This window comes from Pelobates fuscus, chromosome 9 (genome assembly GCF_036172605.1).
Source record: "Pelobates fuscus isolate aPelFus1 chromosome 9, aPelFus1.pri, whole genome shotgun sequence".
Lineage (NCBI taxonomy): Eukaryota > Metazoa > Chordata > Amphibia > Anura > Pelobatidae > Pelobates > Pelobates fuscus.
The window spans coordinates 113,674,908-113,700,893 of record NC_086325.1 but is presented as its reverse complement, the minus strand read 5'-3'; the positions used below and the strand labels follow the sequence as shown (position 1 = coordinate 113,700,893).

At 40.9% G+C, this 25,986-nt stretch overlaps 1 protein-coding gene across 1 annotated transcript in view; it reads left to right on the top strand.

Moving 5' to 3' along the window:
- PAPPA (pappalysin 1) overlaps positions 1-25,986 on the top strand; it is a 2,329,021-nt gene that overhangs the window by 764,593 nt on the left and 1,538,442 nt on the right. Inside the window, exon 6 of the mRNA XM_063432310.1 lies at positions 18,881-19,002. Coding sequence (XP_063288380.1) covers positions 18,881-19,002 — 122 coding nt within the window. The remainder of the gene's footprint in view (positions 1-18,880; positions 19,003-25,986) is intronic.

Below are 25,986 nucleotides of genomic sequence, written 5' to 3'. Positions count from 1 at the left end.
CCGGAATCACAAGGGGAAAACATCTCAGAACTCCTCACAGAACTCTTCAATTTAATACTGGGTGAGTCTGCTGGAAACCCCATACTCTTAGACAGAGCCCATAGATCACTCCGTCCCAGAAACCTATCACAAGATGCTCCAAGAGATATGCAGGCTACATTACTTTCACGTGAAGGAATGCATAATAAAGGCCCTGAGAGATACAAACCAACCTCTATTGTTTCACGGAAACCCAATCCAAATATATCCTGATTTATCATGGAACACTCTTCAAGCGAGAAGGGCAATTAAACCTGTCACGGAGCTACTACAAAAAAGAAGTATAAGATACCGCTGGGGATTCCCTTTTGCCCTGATAGTCTCATTGAAAGGCACTATCTATTCTATTTCGACATATATGGAAGTAATACCTTTCCTCCAAGCGCTGGACCTTCCGAATACGACAGTCATGGACTGGAACAATCCTCCGCCAAACCAAGACTCACTACTACCGTTGTCCCAGAGACAAAGATGGACTACGCCAGCGAGGAAAAGACGTACAGACCGGAGATTCCAGTCCCCTAACCAGAGACTAAGTAAACCTCCAGCTGAAGGCACTCCACAAAGACAAAGCCTAAAGGATAATCATCCAACCTAATCAGCCAAACTATTTACACGAGATTATTTCATTCCTCTGATCGAGTGAGGTCTGTTCACAATCAACTTTCATAAGAGACATTACACTATTGGACTCTCACCCATAATTATATTTGTTGAGCCGAGCTGAAGCTCCAATTATATCACCGCTCAGGTCGTATAACTACACTTTACTGTTTTACTGTTTTCATTATATGTTTTAACACTAATGGTTCATAATCATATTTCAATCAAACCCTAGAAAATATTTCATTCCGCATAATACCCATTCTCTGGCGAGTCAGGAGTCTGTCCTGAATTATTATTTATTGCCCAAATTCAAGGTATAAACAACGCTTCTTATAGCCTTAAAATTCATACCCTCATATCGATAGTACTTAAAAAGAGAAAATAATAAACACTCTTCTCAAACAGAGAGCTTACTGCTTCCAACGAACCTATTACTATCTAAGAAATGCTTATAACTTAACACGAGAGAAATGTGACTTTGTTGTACCATTGAAACCTATCGGTATTGATAAGATTGTATAGTGTAACGGTGCAGAAAAGAGACTTGCCTAAAATTAGCATTTATAGCTCTAAACCATTTTTTAATCCTAAAAACTCTTAATTTAATTTAATATTCCACCCACTAGACCGCGGTATATTTCACTAGAGATGTCCAGATTCCTAACGGACCTTATCAGTTCACTGGAGAAAACTTAACACATAATACTTACTATTTCTCCAATAAGATATATTACACTATAGGATTGCAAATTGAATCTTTAGCCCAGACGCAAGTTCACGACCCCAATAATTTTAGGTTCTTTCTTCTGCGTCAAGTCAGAACCAAATTTCCCCTAGGGGAACATTCCTGAAGTCTTTTATAACTCACATATTTCCTATATCCTTCCCTCCATCTTTTCTCTATACCCTTCTACCTCACCCTCCTTCCTCCCTATCCTGTTCTCATATTTCCTGCCTCCATCTAAACACTTGGTTTTCTGAAGACCAATCTTTGCGAGTAAATCAAAATTCTTGAGAGTTCAAAACAGAGTAATAGCCTCTATAACCTGTAGAGGCTCTATATCTACCTACTACTTATTACAAGTGTTTCACAGCTTATAGTAACTGTTTAATTTTGATATTTTTCACTTGGTTATTTGGTTATACCATTGTTAATAACTGTGTTTTAATACCACTGTATTTTTAATTAAATTGTTAAAAGGAAATACAGGCACTGGAAGACCGGGCTCCAACCACACTTTCACTAATTGAAAAGTATCCCTGATAATAAAATCACATCAAACTAACACACGACACCTGTCCTCACTCAGATACTAATAAATACTATCCAAACAAGGGAGTGATATTCCCAACAATTGTCTTCAGAATAAATAAGTTACCCCTCTCCTAGATAATTACCACCAAATCTCACACCCAGATAATTTTTTACACCATACAACTCAACCTTTTTGGCTATAATACACTCACAAAGGTGAAAATGACTACCATCCGCATCCACACACAAAACGCAAGGGGATTAAATTCTCCTGAAAGAAGATCTATTGTCCTTGCAGATTTCAAAAGATATAAAGCTCACATAGTATACATACAAGAAACTCACTTTAGGAAAAATTCCGCACTTAAACTCCGTAATAAAGACTTTCCATTAGGTTACTATAGTCACTTTTCGGAAGCAAAATCCAGAGGAGTGGCAATCCTCATAGGTCAACACTTACAATTTACCTTCCAAGAACAATTAGTGGATGACTCCGGGAGATTCGTATTCGTTAAAGGCAAAATTAGTAATACACAAGTCACACTAGCCAACATTTACCTGCCAAACAAAAAACAAAACATTACTCTCCAAAAAATTCTATGCAAACTCTCGGTGTTTAGAGAAGGGATCCTCATATTGGGGGGGGACATGAACATAGCATTAGATGAATCACTGGACACCACCTCCAGATCTAGGGATTAGCAGTCTCTACCTAGATCTCTCATTAAACAATCCTTATTTGAAGCTCAACTTTTTGACAGCTGGAGATCAATCCACCCCACTAAGAAAGACTACTCCTTCTTTTCCTCGCCCGCGGGCACCTACTCTCGAATTGACACTATCTTTCTGCAACATAGATACCTTCCATATATTAAAGAAGCCAGCTACGGCCCAATCAACTGGTCGGATCATGCTCCGATGCTACTAACCATTTCATTACCAACCACATTCTCCCCGTTCTCACAATGGAAGTTAAATGATCTAATGCTAAACGACAAAGCAACTCTGAACAAAATACGGGAATCAGCAACCAACTACTTTTTAGAAAACACGAACCCTGATACTACCCCCATCATGACATGGGAAGCTCACAAAGCAGTAATACGTGGAGAATTAATTAAATCGGCAGCAGCACTCAGGAAAAACAGAGAAAAACAAATAGAAATACTCACCAGAGATATTACCAACCTAGAAAGCAAACATAAAAACACTCTCTCTATAGACGATTACAAAACACTATCGAGAAAAAGGACTGAATTAGCAGCCATTTTACATCTCCACGCTAAGAAAAAAATATCCTTAACAAAAAACACTTACTATTCCCAAAGCGGCAAAGCAGGCAAACTTCTTGCGAAATCTCTACAACTCGAAAGACAATCCTCTTTCATCTCTGAAATAAAGAAAAGTGATGGTACCTTGGCATGCCACATGCCGGATATTCTGTCCACCTTCCATGAATTTTATACTCAACTTTATAATCTAACCAACACCAAGCCCACAGCTGAAGAAATAATAGAATTTCTTAAACCCAGAATCAAACGAGCCATCCCTACCAACGAAGTTTTGTTTCTCGACAACCCAATAACAACAGAAGAATTCATAAACACGGTCAAATCTCTCCCCTTAGGTAAGAGTCCAGGCCCTGATGGTTTTACTGGGAAATACTATAAAGAACTGTCTCCCATACTAGCACATCCCTTTGTCAAAGCTTATAACATGAATCAACTCTCTTCCCATATCCCAGGCTCAGCACTCGAAGCAATCATTTCCATCATCCCCAAACCGGGAAAAGATACTAAGGTATGTGGCAACTATAGACCAATATCACTTGTAACGGATCACCTGGCACCACGACTGGGTACCTCCGTTGAAAGATGCTCCTAGCGCTTCCAGAGGACTCCTAGCACTCCACCAGACACCATAAGCACCGCAGGCTGCAGCTATCTCCCTTCAGAACGAAGCAGGAACAAGCTCTTACAAGAGCTCAGTGATTATAGCAAGGGAATATGCCTAGCATAGCAATCCCTTGTAGCAGATTCCCCCAATAAGAGACAGGACTCAAGTTAAGGGTAAAAATAGAACTCTCTGGCTGCTAGCTTGCAGCCCTTTTTATTAGGTGCTCCCATGAAGGGGAGGGACACACACAGTAACGTACATTAACCAATCACACAATAGTTACATCCCACACATAGCCCTCCCCTCTACCTGTAAACTAATTATCTGTACACACAGGAAAATACAATTATCATAGGTAGGGAAAATACAGTTTTTACACAACATTCATAACTCCCAAAATATACAACATATTCACAATCAATCCATTCAGGGGAACAACATACTCAAAAATCATACGAATTGGACCAGGGGTTCAAAAGTTAGTACAAATGTGCATTTGACCTTCTGGAAGCATGGTTTTACAGGGCCCTCTATCCTGGAGACAATGGGGGGAAGTAATCCAATTATCCAGGACTAGAGGAAGACTCCATTAACCACATGGTTGCAAAACGACATAAAACACTTTAAAATACATAAAGTCACATTTTACACATAACACACAGACATTTCACATATCCCCAGATAGCTCAGGTCTGAGTGCACATTATTAGGTGAATGGCACTCAGACCAACCAAATACAGTTTAATCGCCATGGAGCCAAAGTCTTTAATCACATGGATAGGCTCCATGGCATAGCTATCTGGGTTACCACAGCTCACACAGGGCAAGTACCAAATGACCCCACTGTATTTAAAGGGCCAGAATGAGTGACATACACTCTGGTATGGCCGAATACTGTTTTTAAAGGGCCCAATCTCCCAGGGCCATAGTCCAAAGGCAGCAGGCGGGCAGCCAGGCTTCTCCAATGCAATGTGGCGAGATTGCTCTCGTCACATCTCTCCCCTTTTCCAAACAGACTAACAGGGTATCTGACCTCCTGCCGGTCAGTGCCCTTGTTAGTCCAGCAGCCCACCCACAAAACAGAAACAGCAATACAGCCCACCCACAATAACTGGTTACTACACCTGGGTAGAGGAGAAATTTGTCCATGTCCAGGTGCCTTACCATGGCTGTGTGGGGGACTGGTAGGCTGCCTTGGTGGGTTGCTGAGTGGGCAGAGACCAGCAGTACTCTGCCCTGATGCCAGCACTACCACGGGAGTAGTCTGGTTGAAGCCTGGTTGCTGGAGACCGACTGGGTACCTCTGTTGAAAGATGCTCCTAGCGCTTCCAGAGGACTCCAAGCACTCCACCAGACACCATAAGCACCGCAGGATGCAGCTATCTCCCTTCAGAACGAAGCAGGAACAAGCTCTTACAAGAGCTCAGTGATTATAGCAAGGGAATATGCCTAGCATAGCAATCCCTTGTAGCAGATTCCCCCAATAAGAGACAGGACTCAAGTTGAGGGTAAAAATATAACTCTCTGGCTGCTAGCTTGCAGCCCTTTTTATTAGGTGCTCCCATGAAGGGGAGGGACACACACAGTAACGTACATTAACCAATCACACAATAGTTACATCCCACACATAGCCCTCCCCTCTACCTGTAAACTAATTATCTGTACACACAGGAAAATACAATTATCATAGGTAGGGAAAATACAGTTTTTACACAACATTCATAACTCCCAAAATATACATCACATTCGCATAAAAATACATATTCACAATCAATCCATTCAGGGGAACAACATACTCAAAAATCATACGAATTGGACCAGGGGTTCAAAAGTTAGTACAAATGTGCATTTGACCTTCTGGAAGCATGGTTTTACAAGGCCCTCTATCCTGGAGACAATGGGGGGAAGTAATCAAATTATCCAGGACTAGAGGCAGACTCCATTAACCACATGGTTGCAAAACGACATAAAACACTTTAAAATACATAAAGTCACATTTTACACATAACACACAGACATTTCACATATCCCCAGATAGCTCAGGTCTGAGTGCACATTATTAGGTGAATGGCACTCAGACCAACCAAATACAGTTTAATCGCCATGGAGCCAAAGTCTTTAATCACACGGATAGGCTCCATGGCATAGCTATCTGGGTTACCACAGCTCACACAGGGCAAGTACCAAATGACCCCACTGTATTTAAAGGGCCAGAATGAGTAACATGCACTCTGGTATGGCCGAATACTGTTTTTAAAGGGCCCAATCTCCCAGGGCCATAGTCCAAAGGCAGCAGGTGGTCAACCAGGCTTCTCCAATGCAATGTGGCGAGATTGCTCTCGTCACATCACTTATTAATATTGACTTGAAAATATTGACCAAGATCATGGCCAACATACTCAAACCATTTTTGCCAACGATGTTTCATCCAGACCAAGCAGGCTTTGTTCCTGGTAGAGAATCTAAAAACAACACCACAAAAATTATCGACATAGTACATTGGGCCCAATTCCATAAAACTAAGAGTGCTTTACTAGCCATCGATGCCGAAAAGGCGTTTGATAGAGTAAATTGGTCATTTCTGAAACAAGTCCTGAAATTCCTTAACTTAGGTCCTAGGTGGATGGAATGGATAAATACGATATATTCAAAACCCACCGCGAAACTGAGAATCAATGGCCAACTATCCGATTCAGTAGCTATTTCTAATGGCACAAGACAAGGATGCCCTCTTTCACCACTCTTATTCATTTTAATACTAGAACATTTCCTTCAAGGCATCCGAGATAACACACTGATAAAAGGAGTACAAATCAAAAACAAGAATTATAAGGTTACAGCCTTTGCAGACGACCTTCTTTTCACCATCTCTGACCCACACAAATCTATTCCCATTATTATCTTGGAAATGTAACTATATGGGAAAATCTCATTTTTTCAAGCCAATCTCACGAAATGCGACCTAATGCCATTTTTTTTGACAGAAGACCTTAGTAAAAAGATCAAATCAAAGTTTGCATTTCAATGGACCACTTCTTCTATTAAATAGTTGGGAATACACATTCCAAATAGATTAGAGTCTACTTACTCAATAAACTTTCCACCTTTAATTGACTCCATTACCAAAGACCTATCTAGATGGCACAAACCATGCTTTGGTTTACTTTGCCGAGTAAACATTATCAAAATTAATATCCTCCCCCGCATCCTCTACCTAATACAAACAATTCCACTAAAAATTCAGAATAAATTCTTCTCCACCATCAAATCTCTATTTGTGAACTTTGTGTGGGCTCATAAACCCCCCTGTCTAGCCTACCAAACTTTAACTAGAAAACGAGATCAGGGAGGTTTAAATTGTCCAGACATAGTCAACTATTACAGAGCGACCCACTTACAAAGGCTTTATGAATGGACGAACACTCCCAACATACTCCAATGGGTTGAAATTGAAAACAGCTTTTCTGAAGTTCCACTTCATGTACTTCCATGGATTCATATAGATAATCAACTTATGGGAAAACTTAACAGACATCCAACAATTTCATCATCAATACGCACTTGGCTCAAGATGAGAGCACAAACGAAGATTGTGCCATATCCCTCGCCTATTTACCCTCTAACTCTCAACCCCTATTTACATGAAGGCACCTCAGGGAAACAATTAGGTCTCCAGTTTAATGGCCCCTTCCTGAAATTATGTGATGCAACACGAGAAAATAAACTGATTCCCCTACAAGAGCTTACAGGTTCTGACAAATACTCTGGGGTACAACTCTTTTTTTACGATCCGTTGAAAGATTTTATCACTACTAAATCACTCTTACCTATGGGAAACAGGTCTCTTACTGAATTTGAGCTCCTCTGTACTAAACATCCTCCGAAAATTAAAACACTATCAACTATGCACTCTATAATCAGAGAAGCGCAGTCTCAAAACTCTCCTGCCTTCACACTGAAATGGACCGAGGAATTACAAATCACCTTAAACGACACTCAATGGAAAAAAGCCTGTATACTCATCCACAAATCATCTATCTCAACACACGCATAGGAATGCAACTACAAAAGATTAACCCGCTGGCATAATACTCCTGCTAAACTTTACAAATTCTACAGCAACTCCTCAGATAAATGCTGGAGATGTGGAACTCTAAACGCCCATCATGCCCACATCTGGTGGCAATGCCCGATAATAGACAAATTCTGGAAAAGGATACATACGATTATCCAATTGATACTCCAAAAATCATTTAAGCGCAACCCTGAACACTATATTTTCCTTCTTCTAACTCAAGAATTTACTAAGGTTGATCATTCCCTGTTCTGTCATTTAGTAATAGCAGCATTACAACTAATTCCTAAATATTGGAAACAAACACAAGCTCCCTCAATTCGAGAGTGGGTGCAGAGAGTAGACAAGATCAAACTGATGGAAGAAATTACAGCAACTAAACTAGGGAGAATCCTTAAATTTAGAGATATTTGGAATCCCTGGAATACATATAACAGCCTTACCCGAGAATATTTATAAGATTCTCTAGTTCATACAGACTTAGAACAATATTCCATCCCCTTCCCAATACCTTGATCTCTCATTCATTCACTCATTCACTCATTCATTCTTCCGACTTTCCCTTTGTTAGATAAGGAAATAAATGAAGAAACGGATACATGTTTAAACAACCTAATACTATACACAAGAATTCTAACTACCTAATTATGTACACATAGGCAAACACTTATTTAAGTTACCGAAAATTAAAAAGATTCACCTAACTTATTAGTGGCTACGACATAAATCAGCCCTCTATATAATGACCCTCCCGAAGGCCTAATATCATCATTTCGTCCACTGCTCTTAACACACATGAAATCCCTCAACTCATATCCCATTCACTCAACCAACACCCCAAACTGTAACCTGGTCTTCCAATCCTTTCTTCCTACTTAGGGAACAAAGCAAACTTAAACAAGAATGTACTGTAAATGGAAACATATAACTTTTTTAGTATCTTTTGCCCTTTACTGGCTACCTTCAATTATATTGATATAGACCAATATCCAGTGAAGACTCATTGAATTTAACTGAATCTACAGTCATCAAGACCTTGGACAATGTCAGTTTACTCTAAGATCACAGTGACTACCCATCTGTTACTACCTTTTATATTATTGTTAAAGAAGAAGTTTCATTGTTCTCATCTTGAACCTGTACTTTTTTGACCAATTGTCAAATCGTTATCTCGCTATACCTTAATGTATTTCTTGCATTGTATAACTACAAAACAATAAAAACTATAAATTAAAAAAAAACAAAAAAAAACAAATGGTGTCCGGTTACTAGACCAATCATTTTCAGTCCGTACAGGTCAAGACAGGGCCGCTCCTCTTCTCCGCTTACACGGCAACTCACTGACAACGTCCAAGTTCATGTCATACATAAAAACCCTAATCACAAAAATAGGGAGCATTCCAACAGCCTTCATGGGTCAATTGTTTTGTATAGGAGCAGCAACCGTTGCTTCAAGCCAAAATGTTCCGGTACACATAATTAAAAGACTGAGACGATGGAAATCATCGTCTTACAATACCACAACCAGGTAAAGACAAGCCTTTCAAGAATTAGCTAGTTAAATATACAGTCACGTTCGCATGTATATTGTAGCAGTGTATTACATATTAAAGTGGCATGGTCAAATATCCTTTTTGCCCTCTTTATTTACAGGCCCGCCCGAACATCGGTTTCGGCACACCACAACCGACTTTAGTTAATTATAAGGTATCAACGTTAATACGGCTTATTTCCCTGACCACAAATGGGAAGGTGGAGCCTGGAGTTGTGGGAGGGGATTGACCAGCCTATATATGCTCAAACCTACCTCCATACTGGGCTGACGTCCACTGGTCACCCCACCCACCACTCCCTGCACTTACCTGAACATGTATAAATGGGGTGCTGCTGGGGCGAATTCATACAGTACACAAGATCTAGCGCACTCACTCATTCACTAACCAGCAACTTCAAAGCTCACAGAATTTTGTTTTTGTTTTTTTAAACACCTAATCTATGCAAAAATAATGGGGATTTAGTTACAGTATATGATCACACATTGCATATGCCAACCACAACGTCAATGTTCCCCATCTTTGGCTGGTCCTACTGTAAAAGCCTAATGTCTGCTCTTATGCGATTAACCCACTTACTTAAGGAAAAAAAAAACAATTTTGGGCTCTCTGCAGTACAAGGTTAAATGAGGCAACTGTGACAGAAAGGGGTATAAAAACCAAGGTGTTAGCCGAGACTCCCAAATATATATGAAAACACGGGGCTGTACTCACCTGAATATGCATAAATGGGGTGCTGCTGGGGCCAATTCATACAATATACAAGATCCAGCGTACTCACACATCCACTAAACAGCAACTTCAAAGCTCAAATAAAAAAAAATATATATATATATTTAAAACACTTAACTTACGCAAAAAAATGGGGGTTTATTTACAATATATGATCATACATTGCTAGGGTTGTCACCTGACCAGTATTTGAGGCTGTGTGGCTGGTGCCGGTATTGCAGAAATACTGGCAATGCAGGGGCCGGTATTTCTGTCTGCTGGAACTCGGACAGCATCTCCCAGATCTGAATGTATCTCTCCCCATGCTCCCTGAGACAGGCAGAGTGGGAGAGATACATAGTTGCAGAACTGGGAGATCCTCACAGATCGATAATTAGCTCTGCACCCTCTGTACTCCTTCCTATACCTTCCTAGCACTCAAGAGGTCAACAGGCAGAGCAGATTTTTTGAGCCCTGCAGTACTCACCCTTGCCCTCCTTCCACAAACAGACACAGAGAGGTAAACGTGTAAGTAGCCAGGTCTCTGCAGGGAGGGTTTATAGAGGGAGAGCAGACCTGCTCAGTCATGAAGATGGGAGCACTTAGGGACATAGAAATAAATGTTTGTTGCATAGACCTGTGTGTGTGTGTGTGTGTGTGTGTGTGTGTGTGTGTGTGTGTGTGAGAGAGAGTACTGTGTGTGTGTCTGAGGGTGTTGTGTGTGTGTGAGAGTGCAGTGTGTGCAGAGTACTGTTAGTGTGCTGTGTGTGTGAGAGGGTGCTGTTATTGTGCTGTGTGTGTGACAGTACTGTTAGTGTGCTGTGTGTGAGGGTGCTGTTGGTGTGCTGTGTGTGTAAGGGTGCTGTATGTGTGTGGAGTGATTGTGTGTGGGGGTGGGGGTCAAATTAGGAAATAGCCTTCCTCCCTTCTTACCTTTTGCCTGGAAGGGGGAATCCTTGCTGCCATCCCTGATCCATGGTGGTCCTAGTGGCTCGCAAGAGGAACCCGGCTGATCTGCTGGCTAGAGCTCCTCGGATCCTCTCCTGCCTCCCTCCCTGCCTGTGTGCTGGTGAGGGAGATCTTAGATCTTCCCACCTGCCCATGGAGGCACACAGTAGGGCTGGCGCTCAGATAGCGCCGGCTCTGCATGGACTGACAGAGGAGATCCTGTGATTTCCCCTGTCAGTTCAATGCGCGGGCCGCGGGGTTGAGGGTGTGCCCAGGCACACCCAGCACACCCCGTGTGCATGCCTATAGTTTGTTGTATATTTATATGTATTTCTTCTAATTGTGACTGCATATATGACTGTATGCCTGACTCTGAATGTCTGTGAATGACTGTATCTGTATGTCTGTGTATGCCAGTGTCTGTATGTCTGTGTCTGTGAATGACTGTATTTGAATGTCTATGCCTGTATCTCTGTATGACTGTGTATGCCAGTGTCTTTGTCTGTGTATGCCAGTGTCTGTATGTCTGTGTATGCCAGTATCTGTATGCCTGTGTATGTCAGTGTCTGTATGACTGTATCTCAATGTTTGTGCCTGTATGTCTCTGTATGACTGTGTATGTCAGTGTCTGTATGACTGTGTATGTCAGTATCTGTATGACTGTATCTGAATGTCTGTGTCTGTGTGTCTCTGTTTAACTGTGTTTGTCAGTGTCTGTATATGACTGTATCTGAATGTCTGTGACTGTATGTCTCTGTATGACTGTGTCTGCCTGTGTATGACAGTGTCTGTATGTCTGTATGTGACTGCATGTCTCTGTCTTTATGACTATGTCTGTATGTCACTGTATGTCTGTGTACGACTGTCTCTGGATGTCTGTAAATCACTGTATTACTGTATGTTTGTGTAGAACAGTGTATATATGTCACTGAATGACTGTGTCTGTATGTCACACTATTGCTGTATGTCTGTGTAGGACCCTATGTCTGTATGTCACTGTATGTGTATCTGTGACAGTTTATGTGTGTCTCTGTAAAACAGTGTATTTATGTCTCTGTTTGACTGTATAATAGTGTACCTGTATGTGTAGATTGTATGACTATGTGCCTGTATGTTTTTGTATCTTTGTGCACATATGCCTTTTGCCTGTTTATCTATGTCTGTATGGCTGGGGAGTTGAGACACCCAAATGGGCTAAGGGGGAGAGTAAGGGACACACAAAGGGGCTGGTGGGAAAGTAAGAGAGAAAGTAAAGGGTCTGGGGGAAGTAAGAGACACAAAAAGGGGCTGGGGTCGTAAGAGTTACTCAAGGGGATTGTAGGAAATACACAATGGGAATTGTAAGAGACACACAAGGGGATTGTAAGAGACACACAAGGGGGGTTGTAAGAGACACAAAAGGGTGGATAAGAGACATAAAAGGGGTTAAGACATTCAAAAGATGGGATAAGAAATATGAAAGTGGCTAAAGAAAGTAAGAAATTTAAAGAGGGGGTTACGAGACACATAGGTAAAGATGCATTTTTTTGTAGGGGTTGCGACAAAATGCATCTTAGCCTGTGTAGACAAAAATCCTTACACCCACAATCAGATAAGGTATACACATAATGGCACACAGCCACAAACTCACACAACATTCACAGTCTGATATGGTATGCACACTTACTGCTACACATACACAATGCTACACACACAGTCAAACATAGTACACACTATAGTATTTTAGCAATTTAGGGAACTGTCCTCTTCCTACTGTTACGTAACATCTGTGAAGTCATGTCCAGTGACATCATGCATACATAATTAATTATTCAAATTACCATGGCCGGTATTTTATTCCCAAAAAAGGTGGCAACCGAATACATTGCATAAGCTTGCCACAACGTCAATGTACCTAATTTATGGCAGGTCCTACTCTAACAACCTAATGTCTGCTCTTATGGGGAAAAAAAATCCATCTGGGGCTCTCTGCAGTGCACGGTTAAATTGGGTCCTGTGTATTGTATGAATACACCTGGACTAAGCCCTGCAGTGCAAGACTTAGCTTATTGGTTCTGAGTGTCAACTGATTGCTCTCAGCCAGTGAGCTAAACTCTTAACTGCAAATATAGTTTTGCTTCTTGCAAAGGGGGAGCACAATGTATTTTTATTTTTTCAAGATTCTTTTGCTTCAGGTATTGTACCGGAGGATTGGAGGAAGGCAGATGTAATTCCTATGTTTAAAAAGGGTTTAAAATCCTTGCCTGGGAATTATAGACCTGTGAGCTTAACTTCTGTGACTGGGAAAATATTTCAAGGGCTATTAAGGTATAATATTCAGGAAGTCATTGGGAAGAACTTTGTTATTAGCAATTATCAACATGGTTTTATGAAACATAGATCATGTCAAACTAACCTAATTGCATTCTACGAAGAAGTAAGTAGAAGTATAGATCAGGGTGTTGCAGTGGATGTGATCTACTTGGATTTTGCCAAGGCATTTGATACGGTTCCTCACAATAGGTTAGTCTTCAAACTAAAAGAAATTGGTCTAGATTAATATTTTTGTTCTTGGGTAGAACATTGGCTAAAGGACAATGAGTTGTCATTAATGGTAAAATTTCAGGCTTGACAAAAGTGCTAAGTGGTGTCCATCAGGGTTTGGGACTGCTTCTATTTAAATTTTAACATATTTATAAATAATCTTGAAATAGGCATGGAAAACCATGTTTCAGTGTTTGCAGATTACACAAAACTTTGTTAAGTAATAAAATGTGAGCAGGATATTTCTTTGCTGCAGAGGGATTTGGATAGATTGAGGGACTGGGCACTAAAATGGCAGATGAAATTTAATATAGAGAAATTCAAAGTTATGCACCTAGGGGTCAAGAATGCACAAGCAGCTAACACCCTAAATGGTAGTGAATTAGAGAAGGATTTGGGAATTGTTATTGACAACTAATTAGGTGCAATATGCAATGTCAATCTGCAGTTTCTAAGGCCAGTAAGGTTTTGTTATGTATAAATAGGGGGCATACATTCTCGGGATGAAAATGTAATTTTTACTCTTGATAAATTGCTGGTAAGACCACACCTTGAATATGCTGTGCAATTTTAGGCACCTGTTCTAAAGAAGGATATCATGGCACTAGAAAAAGTGCAGAGACGAGTTACAAAATTGATAAAAGTAATGGAGCATTTTAGTTACGAAGAAAGGTTAAAAAATGTAAATCTCTTTAGTTTGGAAAAATGGTGCCTCAGAGGGGATATGATAACATTATACAAATATATTCTGTGCCAGTGCAAACCATTATCTGGAAATCTATTCATAAACAGGGCTATGCATAGGACACAAGGTCACACATTTAGGCAGGAAGAAAGGAGATTTCATCTAAGGCAAAGAAAAGTTTTTTGTTTTTTGTTACAGTGAGAGAAATAAGGATATGAAATTCTCTGCCTGAAGACGTGTTTTGTCCAGACAGATGTTTAAATTGCAATTGGATAAATACTTGCAAAAACATAACATACAAGGATATAATTTCCAATTAGTGGTGTAATAGCTGCTTGATCCAATGAGACATCTGTCTGCTATTTCGGGGTCGGAATTTTTTCCTAGTTTGTTGCAAAATTGGAAGCGCTTCAGACTAGGTTTGTTTTGCCTTCTTTTCGATCAACAGCAAAAACATATGTGAGGAAGGCTGTACTTGATGGACTCAAGTCTCTTTTCAGCTATGTAACTATGCAATGGCACTCCAGGCACCATAATCACTAAAGAGTGCTGTATTGGTTATTGTGCTGGGTGTGTTCCTTTAATTTTTGATGGGTGCCTCGAGTATTCCTTTATTGGAAAAGCATGCACTAAAGGCTGACAAAACCTCCCAAAAAAACATTATTCAACATCAATCATACAAAACCATTATATACATAAACGGTGAGTTACTCCTTCTAGCCCGCTCTACACTATCACAATATACTTTATTTTATAGCAAAAGAAACATTAAAATATATATATTTTTTTTAATCAACAAGGGTTTTTTAACTCTCCTTCCATATTCAACTGAAGGCTAAATTGCGCTTTTACTGCTTTCCAGTTTGGGAGAGTATCTCTTCTCCAGTCTATGACTACTGAAATTTTGGCTGCCCCCAATGCATGGATAAAATATATCTTAGGTTTAGATTATATTTGTTCAGATTTAAATGTAGCAAGACCACTTCTGGGAAAAAGGGTTAGTTCATTCCACTTAACACTTTAATCTGACCCAAACAATTCTGCCTAAACCCTGCAATGGGCGGCAACTCCACCAAATATGGAATAAATCTACTTTTTCCAAATTGCATCTCCAATATATTTCTGATAGACTCTGATTGACTTTAATGAGCCGGCTAGGGACCATTTATAATCGGTAAAGGATCTTAAAATTTAAGTCTGTAAAATTTAGACAATTGATAGATTTAGTTGTCCAAGACAGTTTCCATTCTTGTAAAGTCATCTTTTTTAAAATTAGTTACATATAAAATTTGAAAATTCAACATGGTCAGAGTCCTGTGCGTCATATTATTCCCACTTTAGTCGTGGCCAATATGATGTGCAGAGTTGGATTACTGTATTGAGCAAATAATTAAGCAACTAATATCATCAACCACTGCAAAGTTGTATGAGTGTTTTTATTTTTTGCCAGCTTTTAAGAATAGATTTTATACTAGCTGCCAGCGCATGGTTGAGTTGTGAGCGGATAACTAAAGCATTGCTAAATCTCTGCAGTCAGTAAGTTTCTCTTCCACAGCATACCACCTTTCTTGTAAGGACACAGGCATTTGAGGAATAATGCTGTGGAAAAGAACACTAACTTTTCTTGATATAAATATATTTGCTTGCCATTCTGTTTTTTTTCCCCTTGCCATATAAACTTAGAAAAGGAATGCAGAATCATTTTCAGCAAACTGTCTGAGATACTCAAAAGAATCAGTCTAAACATATACAACCATTTTGGCAAAATATAAGATTGAATAATATTGATTCGAACCCACCAAGAGAATTCTAAAAATTCCCATTCCTTCAGTAATTTATTAATTTTAGTAAATAATGGGAGAAAATTAATTTAAATCATTCTCTTTGGATCTGCAAAGATATTAATTTCCAGATAACTGAATGAATGTCCCAGACAAAAACAAAACCTATTTTGATCCCATTCATTACTTAGCCAAAATGATTGATTTGTCCATGTTTAATTTGTACCCCGAGACAGTTGAAAACTTCTCAATAACTTTTGAAAGTTGTAATAATAATTGTTGGGGTTTCTGTAAAGTCAAAAATACATTAACTGTGTACAAATTATTTTTTATATTTTCTTATTTGGGTCAAAACCTAATATTTTATCTTTTTGCCTTATGACTAAAGCCAGAGCTTCCAATGACATGATGTAAAGTAAGGGAGACAAGGGTCACCCTTGCCTTGTCCTATCTGACTTAAAGCCATTTCACATATGTGTTGAAACTTACCTCGCCACTGGCCCCTCTTATCAGCCCATGCTAAACTTAAACCCCATGGTGATTCGACTGTGTTTGTGGTATCTAAGCGCTGTTTGGATATATTGAGCGCTCAGATCCAAGCCATGTGGGGATAGGTTTAATGTGGGGGTTCCGTTCGGTGTGATAGGAATTATGTGTTTTTGTGTGTTTTGCTGTTGTTGGGAATAGATATGTTTTCTGTCCCTGGAGATGGTTGGCTTGCCACACCCAGTTAAGCCAATTATCTCCAGGATAGAGGACTCTGTGGAACTGGTTTTGGGCAGAAAAACCATGCTTCAGTGGTCACAAAGGACTTTCGACTTATCTTTTAAACCACTGGAGGGAATTGTCTGATTTTTGAGTATGTTTGTATTTGGAGTGTGCTGATTCTGAAAATGTAAGTGAATGTGATGTATACTTTTAAAGTTATGAATATTGTGTAAAACAGTGTATTTTCTTGCCTGTGATATTTACGTTAGCCCGTTGTGTTCAGTAATTATATCACAGGCTGAGGGGAGGATTTTGCTGGAATGAATGGGAGTGTTCATTGTATATAAAAATGTATATTACGTGTTTGATTGGATGTTCCAAAAAACCCTGTGGGTGGTACTAATGTGTAAGAATGTGTATATAAGAACAACAAAAACACAGCTCTGTCTGTTCCTGTTTTGACCCTCAACATGGAGCCTTGTATGCTGTTCCAGTTCGACTGCTAAGAGTGTAAACCTTTCATACGGTTTTTCCTATTCGACTGTTTGGAGTATTTGTATGGTTCCGGTTCGGCTGTTTACAGCATTCATATGGTTTCCTGTTCGGCGGATTGGTGTCTTTGGTAGCTGCCTATATATCTGGAAGGGAATATCCTCTAAACAGCATTTAACCCCTTTTATGCCTGTGGGTGCATAATTTTGGCAGAAGGGCTTTGATATAGTCAAGAAATGTCCTGTCTAGCCCAAATGACCTCAAAGTTTGAATCAGGAACTCCCAGTGGACCCGATCTAATGTTTTTTCTGCATCAAGAGAAAATGTCAACAAGGGAGTCACTGAATTCTAAACACAATTCAAAATATCAATCAGCCTTCTAATATTATGAGTAGAAGATATGGCCAGGATAAAACCTACTTGATTGTGATTAATTAAGTTGGCTATAGTATTTTTAACCATTCTGCTAGCATAGAGGAGTAGAGTTTGACATCTATATTTAAAAGAGAATTGGATGATAATTCTTTTTTTTTGTGTATTTCTTTTCTGTTTAGCGATTGGCACTATGTTTGCTTGTAATAATTAGTTTGGCATTTTGCTAAAAGTATGTTCCAAAAGTATTAAAAGCCTCAATCAAATCTTTTTTTGATATTATCTTTTAGTAGTTTATAGAATAGGTTATTAAACCAATCCGGGCCTGTTGTCTTTTTCATTTTAGGCTTGCTAATGCAGAATACAACTTCATTTTCTTTGAATGTTTTTTTAATTCAAGAAGTTACTTATTAGATATTTTTGGTAATTAAATTTTACTTAAAATGAATAACTGCTTTAGCAGGTTAATTGGAAATATTATATAAATTGTAATATAATATTTTTAAGGCATTGCCTATTTTATCTGGTCTCAGTAAAATTTCTTCATTATCTACAATTTTAGTGATAACCTGTATTGGCCTTTTCTTCTTTTTAACGGTTTGACATGAGAGTATCAGCTCTGTTTCCCATGCAATATCATCTCATTTTCAAGTAAGATAGTGCCTTATTGGCTCTTTACATCAGTTTGTCATTGATTATTTTTTTTCTACTTCTCATATTTTGTTAGTTATACTATTTTTATTTTGGGAGAACTCTTTATTTATTTATTTTTATCATATTTGCAACAATTACCTAGTGGAGCACTTATACTCTAGTCAAGTGTCTCCTAGATTAGCTAGTATAAGACTAACATAAAAAAGGACCAAACTTCTGGAATAAAAGGGAATCATGACATGTCCCACATGTCATGTGTCCTTACGGGGTTAAATTTAGTTCAGAGCTTGAAAGTGATGCATGTCAGAACACAGATCACAGCTGGCTCTGTAGACCCAATAATGAGTATATAAGTTAGGTAGTGCAGATAGTTTCTGATATATTTGGTGCTTATTAGTAAACAAGAGTTTTCAAGAACTGATAAAAATAATTACAACATTTTGCTGAAAACAGCTGAGATGGAAAATGTATTTTGTTCTAAAATTACTAACTCCCATGTCAATTACTGGTTTAGTCAATACATCCAATTTGTGATTTATTGATGTCATATTGTTTTTTTTTTTTTTTAAATGCATATTTTAGAGAAGTGGGAACATTATGCCACCTCTGTGCTGATGGAAAAGTTTTGGTGCAGTACGCTTCACATGCATCTTCGCCTGTGCCATGTGGCCCATCGGGACATTGGAGCCCCAGGGAAGCTGTAGGTAAGAAACATAGTTTATAGTTTTATACATTATATATTACATACGTATGCAAGTAAACATTTATTTAGTGGCAAAAAACAACATTTATTTAGTAATGTTTATTTGTTATTTATATGAAGAGGCAGTCTAGTGAATTTGTGTAAAGCTATTGTCCATGTATTTATACTAATAATGTATAATGGAATATGTTGTGTAGTGGAATAAATAATGTAATGTACATTTCTGAAAAAATAAATATTTTATTAATGAAAAAAATATACTAGCTCACTGCTGAATAGTGGAAGAAAAAAAATAAAACATCTGAAAGCATGAGAGAATTTCAATACAAAAGGTTACTATAAAAAACTGAGATCAGTTGGCTTTAGGGTTCTGTCCTGGTACCACTTTTCTTTAATTTGATCGTCAATTATATTGAAATTAGCATTGAAAGCATTTTGTTGGTATTTGCAGATGACACAAAATTTGGTAAGAAAATGCATTAAGAACATGATATAACTTCACAACAGAGAGATTTGGATAAATTGGGTGTAGCGGAGAGCTGATATTTCATAGGTTATCACCTCTTAAGATCCAAGTGAGGCTCAGGAACAAGTATTAAACATCCATAAGGCAATAATTCCAGCAGGCCAGACAATCCAATAATATCCCAACATCAATCCCAATGACTGGACGACACACAGCATCAGGAGCAGAACTGAACTTTTAATCACACAACCTTCTTTTAAAGCATTCTCCCATGCAAGGGAGGGATTTACAGTAGTATGACACATAATCCCATTATGCGGGACACAGTTCCCCTTGTTTTCTGGATGTACCCCTAAACCTAGGAGTACCCCTTTAAATATTACATCCCCTGGTAGCCCTGATCTGGGTGAGACACATATCCAAAAATCACCCAGATCAGACCAGGGGTTCGGGGAATTCCTGGAGGTACTAAAAAGACCGACCGCGCTGGGGTTAACAGCCGAAAAGGGTTCCATGTATTTTGGCCCTGCGGTCGGTCACAGAAAAGGGAATGAAACACATGAATTGCTTGGGTTATGAGAGCTGGGGAGGATTCGGGTAAATCCCCATGTTCGTGGGGTTCTTTCTTCCCCAACGGTAGTTTTTACACAAATTGGCGGCGATTTGGGTTCCAGACACTCGACGGTAAAACACCGCTGTTCGGGAGTTTAAGATGGCCGCCGCCACGTGTTCATTTCCCGAATGGCGGCCACCCAGAGGACAAAGAACACACTACACGAATTGCCAATTACCCGTTTGCAACATTGTTGTGAACGGTAATTGAAGGCACACTTACTCCTGGGGTGGTCTGATTGTTCGGTAGTTTCACTCGCATAATAACTGGAGTGATTTTACCGAACAATCAGTTGAATGCTGCATACACTTTACATACACATGGCACAATTTAACCGAACACATAGGAATACTCATAATTCTGAGGACAGCCCGATGCCATTGGGGGACATTGGGCTACATTGGGGGACTGGTTAGGCGATGTAGATGAGATTCAATTCAGACATAGCCAGCACTTCCATAAGGCAGTACTGGAGTCTACCTTAGGGCACACCAGCCCAGGGGAGGTGCAGGATTCGCGTGACCGGCAGGAGAAGAAATCACTGCACAATGCTCCCCTCCAACCAGTCACTCACGCGTAGCATGGATGAGCATGGACCAGGGGAGAAGAGCTTCAGTAACCTCTACCCAAGTCTGAAAGGAAGTGCGCGCTGGGAGCACTGAACTGCTTTCTGTCAGACCAGGGAGAGGGAAACAATCTCCTCTCCTGTGGTCCACTCTCGACTATGCTACATAGGAAGAGGAAGGTGGGTACCTCCGTTGAAAGATGCTCCTAGCACTTACAGAGGGCTCCAAGCGCTCCGCAGACATCACAACCACCGCAGACCCCACTAACCGCCGCAGATTGGTTGGGGTTCTTGCTGTCTCCTACCCACCCTGGACCTACGACAAGGCTCCAGCTTCCAGTGGGTGAACCTCTCCTCCAAGAGAGTGAAGCAGGAACAAGCTCTTAAAAGAGCTTAGTAGTGATTAGCTAAGGGAGTATGCAGAGCATAGCAATCCCTTGTAGTGATATAGCAATTCCCCCAATAAGAGACAGGACTCTAGATTGAGGGTGAAGAAGAACTGACTGTACTGGCACATACAGCCTATTTTATTCACATTCTACAAACATAGTACCAGGGACGTTTTAGCTGCGAGGCAAACAAGGCATTTGCCTTGGGCGGCATTTTCCAGGGGTCGGCAAAAAAAGCCGCCCCCAAATGCCCAGGGCAAATGCCTTGTTAGCCTTGCGGCTAACAGTCCAGCCAGGCAGGCGGCTATGTAAAAGTCCGTGCGGGCGGCGCTGGCGAGGGAGCACTTCCCCCTGAGCTCTCTGCTCAGCTCCCTCGCGGGCCGCCCACATAGTGATTCTGGGAGCCGGAATATGACGTCATGAGCAGAGAGCTCAGGGGGAAGTGCTCCCTCGCCAGCGCCGCCCGACCTGCCGCCCAGCAGCCACTGCCGCCCAGCAGTTTGCATTTACTATAAGAAAAGAAAAAGCAAATAAATATTCCCAAAGGTAAGGAGGCTGGGGGGCGTTCTCTTTAAAGGGCAGCACAAAACCATGGTACACCACTGCATAGTACTGCCCACAGGGTTTTTAAATACAACCAATCAATACGTACAATACACACAGACACTCCCACACAAAATCCCCCCCTCTGCCTGTGATATGATTACTGAACACAATGGTTAATATAATTATCACAGGCAGAGAAATACAGTATTATAAAACATATCACAGGGACCCCAAAACATGCAATAACCCCATAAAAATATATGTATATCATCGGTTAATGGATTAAGATACATGGGAGGGCTAGGGGATTCAGACACATGGTGGACTAATGGATTGAGACACATGGGGGGCTACGTAAATGAGACAAATGTGGTGCTGAGGGATTGAAACACATGAGGGGTCTAATGGAATAAAACACATGGGGGCTAATGGATTGAGGCACATGGGTGGCTAATGGATTGAGATACACAGGCGACTGGGGGAATGTGACAAATGGGGGGCTTGGGTATAGCGACATGAGGGGGGACTAATGAATTGATACGCATTGGGGCTAAAGGATTGAGACATGGGGGCTTAATGGATTGAGACACATGAGGGCTAATGGATTGAGACACATGTTGGGCTGTAGAAATAACACATGGGGGTGTTGGGCAGGCCCGGACTGGCCATAGGGCACACCAGGCAAATGCTCTGTCCATAGGCCGAGGCCAGCAAGGGAGGTCACAGGATCTTCCCAGGAAGGTAGGGATGTCACAAGGGACCGCCGGCAAAGGAGGTCACAGGATCTTCACAGGATCTTCCCAGCCAGTCCAGAGCGTGGCCCTGCTGCATTCCATGATGGGCCGGTGGGGAGATCAAAAATCTCCCTCACCGGCCCACTTCCACAGACATGCGGCCACCGGCTGGGGAGAGACAGGAGAGGAACCCGGAGGAGCTCTATCTTGCAGCTCCATTGGGTTCCTCGGGTTCCTCTTGCAAGATCTGGAGCATTGCCATGGAAACGCCCCCGATCTCGCTAGAGTGAACTCTAGCCTCGCAGGCTATAATTCACTCACCACCAGGGATGGCAGTATAATGCCTTTTTTGTTTGTTTTTTACCCCCCAACACACAATCCCTCCTATCATATACACACACACATCACCATCACACACAGCACTCTCACACACAGCACCCTCACACACACACTACACCCCTCACAATCACAGCATCCATCACACTCACCACCAGTGATGGCAGTATAATGCCTTTTTTGTTTGCTTTTTACCCCCCCCAACACACAATCCCTCATATCATACACACACACACATCACCCTCACACACATCAGCCTCACACACACCACCCTCACACACAGCACTCTCACACACATCACCCTCACACACAGCACTCTCACACACAGCACTCTCACACACAGCACCCTCACACACAGCACCCTCACACACAGCACCCTCACACACACACTACACCCCTCACAATCACAGCATCCATCACACACACTGCACCCCTCACATACACACTACACCCCTCACACACACACACACACACGTTGCACCCCTCACACATACACACAGAACACCCCAACACACTGCACCACAACTCTCTCTCTCACACACACACACACAAACGCACACAATACTTCCAAATAAATACATAAATATATATATATATACATATATATATACATATATATATATATATATATATATATATACTACAGCGCCCTCACACACATACTGCACCCCTCAACACATTGCACCCCTAAACACATTACACAGTACATTTCAGACACCCACTAAATTACCCATTACCCAATTCTGGATCATCTATACACAGACACACATTGATCCCTATATACACTCTGAATCCACTATATACACACACTCACAGATCTCCTATACACATTCTGGGTCCTTCAAACACACACTATACCTACACACACACACACACACACACTACATTCCTTATATACACACTCTGGATCCCCTATATACACACTAGATTCCTTGTAAGCAAACACATACTACATTCCCTAAACACACACGCTCTACAACCCCTACAAACACTTCATCACCTATACATACACACTATAGCCCATATGCACACACTTGCTACATCACCTATACACACACTCTCTACAGCCCCTAGCCACATATGCATTACATTACACCACTAACACGACTAAAACCAACCTTATTACACAATAACACACAACAATCAGCTCACTCTATACACACACATGCTTCAAACACATGCACAATACTCTTTCCTGGCCCTTTTGTCTTCTGGTATCCCATTTATAGAGATACCAAAGACAAGTTGCAAGGAAACACAACGCAAGCATGTTATTAAATTTGCTTGCACTGTGCAGAACAAATACAGAGCCTTTTTCTCATGTTAGAGCTCTTCAGCAGAGCTATGTGCATGGTCTGCCCTGGAAGAGCATTGAACCAACATGCTCACTTTGAGAGGGGGCGTGTTTGCCATTGGTGATGATAAAACAACCCTCTCTGTCCGCCCCTTCTAGTGGGCCGCTTTGATAAAAAAATGCACGGGGCAAGGTTTTTCCCAATCCGGCCCTGGTCTTGGGGATTGAGACACAAAGGGGGACTAATGGATTGAGATGCATGGGGGGGCTAATGGATTGAGACACATGGTGGGCTGGGGGAATAAGACACATGGGGGACTGGGTGAATGAGACACAGACGGGCTGGGGAGAGGAAATGAGCATATAGTGGAGCTTGGGATGGAGAATGTGACACATGGAGGAACTGGGGGAGCAATTGAGAGGAGGAATGAGACACGTGGGAAGATGAGATACATGTAGGGGCTGAGGGGGACACAAAGTGACATAGAGAGGCAGGGGAAGTAAGATACAAGGTACAGGGGGAAGAGACACACAAATGGGGCTGGAGAGAAAGAGACACCCAGAGGGGCTAGAGGACACAAAGGAACACAGAAATGACACAGACGAGACAGACTGGAGCTTGGGGGACAGACACCCAGAGGGCTTGGGGAAGGGCAAAAGAGACAGAGGCTAAGGAAGGGGTACAAGAGGCAGACAAGGGTTGGAGGGAGACACCCAGAGGGGATGCAGAAAAAGATACACACATGGATAGATGGAGACAGCCAGAGAGACATAGAGTGGCTTGGGGTGAAAGAGACATATATATATATATATATATATATATATATATGGGTTTAGAAGGTGAGAAAGAGACACACAAAGGGGCTGGGGTGCAAAGAGACACAAAGGTAAACAGTGGGAGATATACTAAAGGGAAGGATAAGAAAGAGACTGTCTTTCTTTGCAAAAGTTAGGTAGATGCTTTTGTGTATAAAAAGGGAAACTCATGGATAATGCTTCCTTCTTCTCTCAAAAACCTAAATGGGCCAAAAGATCTACGGACCTAGACAAACATGGTGGTGATGTTGGGGCATCACAGGTGGAAATGGAGAGTGACCCGCAGTCAGGCAGGGAAGCCCGATCAGAGCCTAGAATCAAATCCCTTTTGGTAACCCTATCTAATTACCTTATGCACCAATTCAAATAAGTGGTTGCAGGTCTTACTAAAGATATTACTGATCTGGGTAACCATACTGCCCATATTTAAAACATGGCCAATGCTGTTGCAGAGATGGAGCAGAAATTACAAGCTTGTACAGACAAAAATTAAGGACCTGGAAGATTGCTACAAGAAGAATAATGTGCACATCAGAGAGATTGCTGAAACCTACAAGCTACAAGCCTCTGTTACTGTTTTGTTTGCAAAGCTTCTCCCTGAGATCAACAAGGAGCTCATTTTTGATAGATTGGATCCACGGGTTTTCTGGGGGCTAAAATACATTTGGATGGTTTTCCAACTTGGAATTTTCACAACTGGTCATCATGCACCCATGTCCTATTTGGGACATTTTTTTTTTTTTTTTTTTTAATTCTTTATTTTTGTTGTGCGTGGTAGAACAATAGGCTTGGTCAGCCACAATAGCAGTTCCAAGCAGTAATGTAATAAACAGTTATAACATAACGTGGCATTTGAGTTTACAGCACATTTTTAGTTTTGTAAGATAACATATTAGGGTCCAACGCTTCAACAGTGTATATATAATTAGACAGGTTAAACAGTGGCATTAGAACCTTTCTCAAGGTGTTATGGACAGAAGAATTAAACCAAAATGGCTATTTATTAATGTCTATTTATTCTGTGTTCACTGTGTAAAAAACTGGCTTCTAGAGTAAAAGCTTCCCTTCCCCCCTCTGTGCGCTCAGTAACTGTTTCCTCTGCAAATTCCTCCCATCCTGCTACCTTCCCTGCTACCTTCCCCCCTTTCCCATCTGAGCAAGCCTCGTGTAACAGCTTATTTTATTAACTCCTCCCCCACTTCCTTTGTGCAACTAAAAGCGCTATA